This window comes from Pteropus vampyrus, unplaced genomic scaffold (assembly GCF_000151845.1).
Source record: "Pteropus vampyrus isolate Shadow unplaced genomic scaffold, Pvam_2.0 Scaffold214, whole genome shotgun sequence".
Lineage (NCBI taxonomy): Eukaryota > Metazoa > Chordata > Mammalia > Chiroptera > Pteropodidae > Pteropus > Pteropus vampyrus.
The window spans coordinates 238,791-250,016 of NW_011888995.1; the positions used below are offsets into that span (position 1 = coordinate 238,791).

At 55.0% G+C, this 11,226-nt stretch overlaps 1 protein-coding gene across 1 annotated transcript in view; it reads right to left on the reverse strand.

The window, feature by feature from the left end:
- ABCG1 (ATP binding cassette subfamily G member 1) overlaps positions 1-11,220 on the reverse strand; it is a 49,836-nt gene extending 38,616 nt beyond the window's left edge. Inside the window, exons 1-2 of the mRNA XM_023538197.1 lie at positions 11,117-11,220; positions 4,850-5,093 (exon numbers count right to left, since the gene is read on the reverse strand). Of these exons, the coding sequence (XP_023393965.1) occupies positions 4,850-5,093; positions 11,117-11,158 (286 nt within the window). The 5' untranslated portion in view covers positions 11,159-11,220. The remainder of the gene's footprint in view (positions 1-4,849; positions 5,094-11,116) is intronic.
- Positions 11,221-11,226: the final 6 nt, after the last annotated feature.

Below are 11,226 nucleotides of genomic sequence, written 5' to 3' on the forward strand. Positions count from 1 at the left end.
CCCTGGGATGTCTGCAGCCCCCCTTAACTGGCCGCTCTTCCCACCGCTGCTCCAGTCAGTTGGACCCAGTCACCCAGCACTTGGTCAGAGGCCAGTCTTCTTGTAATGGAATTCCTGAAAGGCATTTATGAACGGCACATTCCGCTCGTTTCAGCCAGCCTGTCGTGACAGGCCTTGGGAAATAGCTACGACTATTAAGAGAAAGCAAATTTAAATTTGAGAAGGGTGTTTAAATGCATTTTTATAGCTTAGAAACAAACTAATACAGATAAGCCCAGATTATTTAACTCCTTCCTGGCACCGGGGGAGGCGGGCGAGGCGGAGGCCGGAGGGTCTGGTTTCAGAGGAGGAGGTGGTGTTTCATCCCCCAGAGTCTCCGTGTTGGGACAGCGGCCTGGCTGAGGGACGGTAAAGAAAACTTGCGAAAGCCCAGATATCACTTTTGTTCCCAGCCTCAACTGCATCACGAGGTCATCTTGGGAGGTGTCTTTCATTTCTAAGAATCGTGTCAGCTGTTTGTGTGAAAGCATACCACAGCCACACAGCTCAGTCTCACCTCCCTGCTGAGGGGACAGGAGGGCTAGAGAGTGCCCGAAGGACCAAGCGAGCCCTCGATGCACCCTCCTGAATGGCAGAGGTGACCGACATCCACGCAGGCCGATTAAAAGGACAGTCGGCCAGCATTAACAGTCAAGGTGGCGGCCTTCATGACTGTGCCGGTCTGGTGCTGTGCCCACCTCGGGGCCAGGTGCTTGCTGGGTTCCTTGTTGGGTCTCGGCCTCAATCCCGCAGCCCTGCTATCTAGGCGCATCTCCTGCACTGCGATGACCCGGGACGTGTCTCTGAACCTCATGCATTCCACGAGTACAAAGGGCTGAGCTGGCCCCCGAGCCACGTGGACCCAACCCCTGCTTCCATTCCACCAACGGAAACTGCTCCGGTCTCCTGGGGAGGGGGCAGCATTATCCGGAGTACCCCACTTGGTAATCGTGACCGGTCACACCCTAATAAAAAAGGGACCCCTGTGTGAAGAGCCTTGAAAACTGGGAAGTGCTGTTTGTCAGGTCTTCTCATCACTACCCACTTTGTCACCTAGAAAGTTCAGAGTACAGCTTCTCTTCTCGGCAAGGGGTCCTACGTGTTACCAGCGGGCTGTCACCGTACAGGGAGCAGAAGCCGCTTCCGAAAGCATGTCACACGAGGGCTGAGTGAGAACAACCGACCTGGATTACTCTGCTGTGCTGTCCCCGGGCACGACAGTTTGTGCACCAGCATCAAAGTCCATATTTTTTCAAACCGTTTGTCCCATCGGCTTATGCTACGTGAGTGAGTTCCTTGAGGGACAGTAATTAGTGTGTCAGAAGCCGGTGAAATGATCCTTGGGGTGTACTTTTTCTCTCAGGAATAATTCTTTTCACAATTATGTTCTCTACTAGGAATCTATTATATGAGCTAGTTTTTCCCCCAAAGACATCATTAATCATATGGTGAAAATGTAACCACAATTGAAAATACAAGATGTTTTGTTAAGCACCATATTCGATACTTGGCAATTGTCATGCTCGAGAATCGCAGAGAGTCGCTGCCTGACATCGCCCCCTTAAAAACGCTGCTGCCGATCACGCATCCATCACCTTTCTTCTAAGACTCTGATGTTCTCTTTCTGTCGTCTTTCTTTAAAATAATCACGGAGGAGTTTATGATGTCACTCTAATCACCGTGTAGACTCTGCTACAGCGTTCCATGTCGTGTTTGTGTTGTGGGACCACGCCCTGGGAGACGGCGTGTGAAGGAAAGGCTCCCTGGGTGTCCCGGAGTGGTCCGGCATCTTTGCGACGGACGGAAAGCCGGACGAGCAGTCAGGCAGCCAGGGCCCAGGGCTGGCTCTGACCGGCAGCGAATCACTTCCGCTCCGTTCCCTTCACTACACAACCGGGCACTTTGGCTGTCACCTTCAGAGATACCTGTTCCCCGTGCGATGCCACAGCGCCCGATCCCAGCGTGCGCGACAAATGAGCTCAACGTGGAGAGCTGAATTCAAGGAATTAAAAGCAATCAAGTTGACGCGGACAGCAAAACTAATCTGGTGTGAAAGGAGAAAGAGCCCTGTTCCAAAGGTCGGTCGCACTTGGCGTCACACCGAGGTGGCACCAAAATGCGACTGCCCCAGTGACGAAAGGGGACGAGAGCATGGCTGGGCTCTGCCTCCTCAGCTTACCTCCGCCCACGTTGAGGGGAAGGCGCCCAACCTGAGAAGGGGCACCCAGAGGCCGACAGGCACAGAGGTGACCCGGGATGGACGGACACAAGGCTCCCACGGACCGGCCCGCAGGACCTCCCCGGCAGCCAATGACCGGGGCCTCACCAACTTGTACTGTCCATCCTGGGGTGGAACTTAGTTGGGGAAACAGTGTCAGCGAGTTCTGAGTTGACCCGGTATAGCACTCGAGACCCTGCTGTGATGAGGCGCAGTGAACACTCCCCTCCCTGGGGAATCTCCGGAGTCCCTGGGATGCAGCCTCCAGCCCAGGGGGGTGACCAGCTCAGCAAGCGGCAGCAGAGCAGGCCCTGGGGGAACCAAGCCTGGAGAAGAAGCACTGCTTCCTTGGCTTCGGGGACCCTCGTACCCCTGAGGCCCTGCGCCAGGCGAGGCATGGGCACCAAGTCAGAGTCGGAAGGCGCCGCCCCGGAGCCAGGCCTGCCTCGCTAGCTCGGGCACCTGAGCAAGCTTTGCCCACCCAGTTTCCCTCCTGCTCAGTGAGAAGGTGGACAGGTGATTCCCACCCTAAACTCGTGCTAGAAAACCAAAGGAACGATGGGGCTCGCGGCCAAGGGCGGGCAGGGAGAGCCAGGCCGCTGGGATGCAGGGCGGGAGGGAACCGGCCAGAGCCATCGGCCCGCAGCCCGAGAACCCAGCGACTGGGACACAGCAGGACAATCCGCCCAGCTTCCCCTCTGGCCCTCGATGACTCATGGGCAGGCCCCTGGGGCCACTTCCTCCCCCTCCCCCTGAGCTCACAGGGGTTACTGCAGGGCAAGTTCCATCGGGCAGCCACCTGGGTGGAGCGTCCAAGGAGGCCACTGGGAATGGACCGTGGTGGTCCTCCCCCACCACCGCACTGATTAAGATGCCATCACTGCTGGCCGAGTCTGACAATTCGTGTGGCCAGTTCTAACATTTAGCGAATACAGGCTCGATGAGGCACTTGCCAGACTAGGGAACGCAGAGATCCGCGGAGCACCTGCCGCGTCAGATCTCAGACCAAGATTCTGCCGCAGCTGTCAGACGTTTGCACGTCCGCGTCGCAAGCTATCTTCACTTCAAGGGAGACCTGTCCAAGTGCTGTCAACCAACAGGACAGCTTTCCTGCGGCCACGTGTATCAGATGGACGGAACCGGATCTGTGTTGCTCACAGATCGGCCACAACCTGTCTACATAGATGAGTCAAGCCAAAACATCAAGAGGCCCTCCTGGTCACTTGGTGAATTTTTACCCCCCAATAACGTCTTTTTCCAAGTTGAGAAGGAAAAGGCTGGAACCCTGTGTTGAAACTGCAGCGGGCTCAAACGAATGAGCCCGCCCCCGAGCCTGCCATAGAATGTCCTAACGAAACAGGCCGGCGACCGCCGAACATGTGAAGTGTCGGATAACATGCCACTCAATCAGCCCCGAGAAGGTTCGAGACCTGTTCCTGGCTGTGCAAACAGACAAAGTCATCCAACAACCAACCTGGCTCGCAGGTCCCACGGAGTGACCATACTGACAGTCCCATGGCTTAACCTCAAGGCGGGGGTCGGGGGGGGGAGGAAGATAACAGACGAAAAGAGAAAGGAAAATTCAAGATAAAAAAAGTGCGTCAGATCTAGAAAAAAAAGAAGGGTCAGATCTAGATTTAAGCTGAGAGTCCTTAAAAAAATTGTAATATGCCACTGGTACCCGAGCCACTTTCACTGTTCCAAATTCCTCAGAGATTTTCAGGATGTTTTAAATGATTCGTTAGAAACTGGGGACTGTTGTTTCTTGGTGGTGTGTGACATGTCCTCTCCCAGTTGGTCCCTACCCACCTGGAAGACGGGTGGATGACGGGTGCACGGAGCTGAGGGGGATGGGGAGAGGGGGCCATGGGAAGGAACAGGTCAGGCTGTAAAAGGAATATCACCCCAGGTGGCATTAACGCTGCTCGCTTTGAAAATCTAGGGCTGGCAAAGGAACATCCAGATGGCTAAGAAAACTCAAAATACCATCCGTCGTCAATTCCCATTAACATGCAACTAGCCGCTGACAAACTCCTGGACTGTGTGGCTTTCCGGCCACCTCCCAAGTTCTACCCTCTCTGTCGCTTCTCTTTCTATGGCTCATTTGACAACCGTGTGTTTTTCTTTATAGGCCACCAGCACCGCCCATGGCAAGAGGCCTTTCAGGATCCTTAAACGTAAATGACTGGTTTCGAGAGAGGTCACTCGAGGTCACTGGCTACCTTTTAACACATTGAACTTGGGAGGGAGCACCTGTCTCCCATCTTGGTCCGAAACATTAAAAATAGTCCCGTCCCGAAGGGCCAACATAAACGGTGAAGGGGACACTCTGAGGGCTCACCGGGAACCAGCACGCACGGACGCTGCCCGAACCTTGTGAAACTCTTTGTAATCACATCGGAAGGTAAAAGCCCGTGAATCTTGGAGCATCTAATCCAACCCGTTCTTATTATAGGTAAGAAAAAACCAGGCATAAAGCAGCTGAATACGTTGGTCACGGAGTGTCAGAACGGGACACCCCAGCTTCTCCCAAATGACCTGTCCCCTCCTTCACCCGATCCTCCCGACACACACAGCAGCCGCCCTCCCTACCTTTCTTCCTCCACCAGGGGCCTTCTGGGACCGAGTAGGAAAGGTCCTTGAATTCGATGTTGACGGCCGCCCTCCGAGGCAAGGAGGAAAAGCGCTGGGCCTCCATGAGGCTGTTGTCCACTTTTTTCAGATGCCCGTTCAGCAGGTCCGTCTCGGTAGGCTCCACGTTGCTGGAGACCACCTCGTCCACCGAGACGCACACCGACTTGGGCTCCGTCATCGCTGCGGAGTAACCGCTGGCATTCTAGGAAAACGGGAAGAAGCACCGAGAGAGGTTACAAGCTGCGTCAGGGGAACGAGCACCAGGGACCGGCCATTAGGCTCGGGGTCCCTGGAGAGTGGCAGCAGCACCTGCCCGTGGCGTGGGAGGACGCGTGTTCACCTAGAGGAGTCCGTCGTCGCTAGCCATCTCTCCTCCTTCTGTTAAAAAGTGCTTCAGATAAGATACTGAACCACCTACCAGTCTTCCTTTGGAATCATAAAATCTAATCACCCAACCATAATAAATGAATCACCCGTCTCCGTGAATGAAACACTGGCCACCGTAAAAAAAAAATTCACCTATCGACAGTCCACCCATTCAAATCCCAATAAAGACGCATGAGGCTCCTTAGGAACGTGTAATTGGAAGTTTAGTTTAAAACAAGCTCTGCCAGTGCCTTCCTCGGGAAACCTCGTCAGTACTCCTCAGGGCAGTGACACCAGCTGAACCTCTGGGTTTTACAGGAGACGGCGTTTGCGTTTTCCTTGTAAATCTTCTAAGTCGCCATCGTATCTTAATAACAGCACTGTAAAAAAGCTGATGTTTCTTCTCTGTTACACAGACAAGGAAACGGAGCGTAGACAGTTAAGAAACTTGCTCTGAGCCCTACATGCTAGTGGGGCAGAAGCGACCCCAGAACCGGAGTCATCAAAAAAACCTCAAAAAATCAAAAAAACAAGATGGGTGCTCTTTCCCCCTCATCGCTCAAACGCCTAAGGTTTTGCAGCTACATCGGCTTTGAAAGCTTCCATGGAGGGTCCATTGAACCGTTACAGATATGCCAAGAACCAAAAGTGTTTATGCAGAAAAAGGAATGTCCTTTTCTAACGGCTTGGCGACCCTGAACAAGTCCATGTGCGTCAGGCGCCTCGGAGACTCAGAAGGACATGGGGGGAGGAATATTACGCTATGCTTTTCTAGCCGTCTCTGGAATCGAGAGAGAACATTCCGCAAGGGCAGGCCTCTGGGGACCTCTCCCACGGCGGCGAAGGCAGCTGGCCCAATGGCGGAGCCCCTCGGTACCCCTCGTGGATAATCTGTGCCCGATCCACCGCGGTATGGCCAGGGTGACTGTCCATTCTGAAGAAAAGCAACATCTTACTGTGATTTTTTTCCCCCCCATAATTTTCTAGATATTTCTTGAGCGTTGATAGCTTTTGGATCGTTGCTGTTTCTAATTGAAAATCCAAAACGAAAGCAGAGACTGGAGCTTCCAAAATAGTCCCCACAAACCCCAGAGACTCGTGTGGCCAACACGAGCCCTTCCCCCGTTCACACGCCCTCCGAGGGAACGCGCCTGTCACTGGAGAGTTGGCGCCCTTTCTATCATGGAATTTAAGGGCTCAAACATCTTGGAGGGCTTGGTGGTTTCAGATATTTAAAGCACAAACAGAGGGATGAGGAGATGTGGGCGCAAGGGGCTTTTGGTTCTTGTGATGCTCGAAAACGTTGCTTTACCATTGTAAAAAAAACTTGCACCCGTGTGCCCCACCCCCACGTACACCCCTCTCTCAGGCATGTCACCTCTGCAAAGCTTCACCAAATCAAAATCCACCTCTTTGCCTATAGTACCCTATGGATAAAAATTAAAGTGCAGAACAAAACTATGACAAAATCAGGCCCGGTTCACTGCTAATGCGAACGTAAGTAGGGCCACACCTTCAGGCATGAGGTTGGGGACAGTCCGTGTCGAAGTCCCTGAAACGGGACCTCTCAGGGCCTTGTCAGGACAGTGTGCCTCTCCAACCCCCAAGAGCCAGCGGCAGGACGCTGCCTCCACATGGAGCTTGCCTTGCCGGGGGCCTTCTATGTCGCGGCCTCTTGACGGAGGGCCGGGAGCTCCTGGCTTTGGCTGATTGGGACAGGTGTGCACGTCCAGCCCCAGTGCCCAGAGCAGGCACCAGGCCAGCCCTCCAGTCACTGGATAAGCCCCTCTGGGGACACACGCTGCTCTCCCATATCTGTAACCCACTCTGCCTCCATAATTGTCCAGGAAGCACCAAATCCTGGCCTTGGGGGTGGTGGCTCCAGCGGGGCACAAGACAGGTAGCTCTGGGCCGGGTCCCCAAGGCCCCTTCTCGCCCCCGCCCTGCTATTGTCTAGTTCTGAACCCACATCCTGTGGGCAGAGTGGCTCTAACCCCAGACCCTCAGCCACTGTGTGCTCACAGCTGGGGGTGGGGAGTACCCAGCAACTCCTCCCCTGCGGTGGCCCCCACGACCTGCACCCCAGCATTCCAGCTGCCATAGACCATCCATATCCTTCTCGGCGCCCACCCCGAGGAGGTGCAGGTCGTGGCTTTCCTTTTTGATGAAAGCTACACAAATACACGGATGAGCAGACATCACTCGGCCCGCCCACCCGCCAGCTGTAGCAGACCTGTGTTCCCATGGGGGCCTGACTTTCCCCTCTACACTCTAAGCCATCTAGTCTCTCACTCACTCAGTGCATTCAACAAACTGAGCACCAGATAAAGCTCTGGAGTGAGCAGTCGGCCAGACAGACCTCAGCAAGCCCAGGCTCAGGACGGCGCCCCGGGCAGGGCTACCTGGGATCATACACCATAAGGCGAGAGCTGTAGGAGACCCAGCAGAGACCCAGAGGGGGTTTGCAGAGCAGCCCAGGACAAAGCTGGGTGACCGAACTTATTTGGGAGTAAGAGAGAGAGGCCAGAGTCAAGCACTCACTATCTGGAGTATTAACTATTCATGCCTCCTGCACAGTGGGTAGATGACTGTAAACAATGACCATGGATTCAGCAAGTACAACGTGCTGTCCAGACAACTCCGGGCTGCCGAGGTTATGCCTCTTACCATCTCCCCAACTCGAGCAGGGGCAACGTCATCTCCCCCTCCTCCCTTTCAGGCGTCTAAGGCACAGAGAGACCACCCGACCTGCCATGACGCCCCCGGTTAAAGAGTAGCCAAGCCGGGGGCCGGTGCTGTCCTCTGCCATGTCTGCACCGCATCCCAGCCAGCGTCCCTAGCAGCACTGGCAATGTTGCTTAGCTTTCTACGGACAAGCTGTAGGTGATCCTGGGTCATCCGGGCCCCCGTCCGTTACGGGGAAACCCGTAAGAAACAGAAATCACACTCCCACCCAATAAACCAGCACCAAGGCTGTGCCCGCCACTGTCCACCTTTCCTCCACGGATGTCCAACAGCCTCGCCCAACCAATAAAATCATTAAGTCCTATGTGACGGGAGGCAGTGACTGTCACTCCGAAACAGACCAGCTCTCTGCAAGCAATCCCCAGATAAGAGCGGCCGGCAGTGCAGGTTCCAGCTTGCTGTCCTCAGTCTCCTGAGCTCATTAAAAGTGAAACAAACGCCTCTTCCCTCCCTACTGATTCCCATTCATTGGACGCTTCCCTACCTCACCGAAGCCAGGTCTTTACCTGCCGCCTCCTCGCACAACTCGTGCTGCGTGATCGATGGTAAATGACAGTAAGGCCATTCGCAGGGGCTCTCCTTGGAGAGATCCTGCCTGGGCAGCTGAGAACTTTCCTTGGGTGCTGATTTCAGTGTGAATGTGCTAACAGATAGAAATGCCTGTTTAGGGAGGGTCTCTAACAGGCAGCAGCTCCCCCAGGCCATTGTGAGGCTGGCTCACACTACTTACCCAGGGCAGCTCAGTTAGAGGTAAACACTCAACACACACACACACACACACACACACACACACACCCACCCACAGCATCCTGGGGAAGGAAGGAGAGGGAAGAGGAACTCAGAGGCAGGTGGTGCGGGCGCTCAGTCTCTCGCTGCTCTCATGGTCCACTGCCGCCAGCTTTGGTGCCCTGCTAGGTTTGCAGACCCTTCAGCTGGAGGGCAGAACCCCTCCGCCCCGCCCCCCGCCCCCGCGCCGTGCCCTGAGCACATTAGAGGAAAACACACTGACGAGAATTCTCAAGGCCACCGCCTACAGGAAAATTACCCAAACGCTACACCCTTAACCGAGCAGAAAGCAGATGCCCCTTGCAAGGGCCCTCAGGACGCCAGCCTCGCCATCACCCAAATCTCGCTCTACACTGCCCCAAACACCGCTGTCCCATCAGGGACCATGTGCGCCCCTCCCGCCCAGCTCAGGGACCCCAGCGCTGCCTGGGTACTTCGTGAAGGCACCTTCTCCACACTCACGCCTGGCACAGTCAGTCCAAGCGGGACCCCTCAAGCTGGGGCGATGGTAAAGCAAGCCCCAGAATCCTGGGGTTCTCTCAAGGGCTCCTTGTTTGTGACTCGTGTCAAATTTCTTAAATTAAAAAAAAAAAGTACAAGGTTTTCAGGGAGAAAAATGACTTTTTACAAAAAACTACTTTTACAAAAAACTACATTCCTGGGGGGAGGGGGGGTTTGAGCTCAGGCATCGGCATCTCCATGTGAGAACAAAATACTTGAGTCCCGGGACTATTAAAAATCTTGACATTAAAAACCTCTATGCCTTAAAGCATTCTGGTTCATGGTTTTTTGACACGTATAAGCCACTTCTGCAGCTTTGAAAGGACCTCGAGAGTTACCCAGCATCGAAAAGATGTGGCACTCTCTTTACAACTGACGATGATAATGTCCTTCATTTTCCATTATCAGCATAACTGAGGAATCCCAAGGAGATGGGCAAATGTAAAAGGAAGAATTGCCCCATGCGACCCAAACAACCAGATCAAAGCAAATGCCTTTTCTGTTTTTTCCATCCTCTCCTTATCTGTGAAGAGCTAAGTAATAAAGGGAGAGCAAGCCCAGAGACGGGACGCCGCCGGTGGGTCCCCTGCCACCGGCCCTCCCCTGCTCTACCGACCTCCTTAATGCACCGCCGGCGGCCCCATTCTATCGTTTTACGCAAAATCGTTATATAATGAGCTGGCGAGGCGCGGTATGTTCCACAGTAACCTGTTTGGAATCATAGGATGCCTTTGGCAGAGCAGAGCATGCGCAGAAACCCGCTACTTTTTTTTTTTTCTTGAGCTCAAGGCAAGAGGTAACTGTCGGTCAAATCCTGCTGAGCACTGCTGACTTCAATACAGGATGCTAAAAATGAAATAAGGCAAGGGGTGGGGGCGACAACCCAGAGCCGCTGCTGTGCGCTGTGGGCTCAGAGCCTATGGGAAGGAGCTGGCCGGATAGTAAATACATGGGCAGAAGACAGAGGGGTGGATAGCGAGAGCGATATGGGTTGGAATACGTAATACTTTCTATTTGTACTTTAGATGACCTGAAATCTAGTCCGTAAGTACCGAACTGCAATGCCAGCTGCTAGGCATAGAAATGAAAGGCCCTAGGAGGGGTGGGTCGATGGTTATTTCGTTTATTCTGTCTTAATGTGAGTTTATGGAGCTATTATAAATGAGCAAGAGGAGGCTCTTGACCGCCCCTGGGAATAGCATTGCTGTGTCTAGCAATAAATTCGCCAGCACCCGGTGGACCCTCTACCGAGCTGGTACCCTCGGGAGACGTTAGATGAACGCCCGTGACCCCACCCCGTCTCTCTCTAGGGTGCAGGAAGGTGGCCTGCAGGTATCCAGGCTCGCCCTTCGTCTGCCTCCCGGGACTCCGCCTCCCCCTCCCAAGTAGGTCCGGGAGAGGCTGTCCCCACGGAGCTTTCTCTCGGGGAGCAGCTCCCCCTTTTGTTCCCTCAGACAGTGGTCGACGCTCCGGAGGGAGGCACGAGAAGTGCCCGCTCCCTCAGCCCTGGCCCACGCACGCCGGCAGAGGGATGCGACCCCTCCGGCCCAGGCTGCCGCCTTCCCCAGTGCGCCCCAGACCTCCGGGCCCCACGCCCCTCAGCCTCCGGAGGGAGGCGGACGAGGTCAAGGCCATCTGTCCACTTGTGGGGGCCCCTCCACCTCCCCAGCGTCCCGTGGCGCCAGGTGGCCAGGACGTGGGCGGTGGGAGTCGGGCGCCTCCCCAGGAACCCAGGGGCAGGTGTCAAGGTGAGAGTGCGGGTCTTTGTGTGCTTGCTCTCCTGGAAAACAGAACCAAGCCCCGGGAGCCAAGGATGAGCTCACTCACCATGGCGGTGCCGACCGAGAAAGCGGCCATCAGACAGGCCATGCCCCGGGGGCGGCAGCGGCGGCGGGGACGAGGCGGGTGGCGGCGGGGACCGGCGACGCGCACGGGGC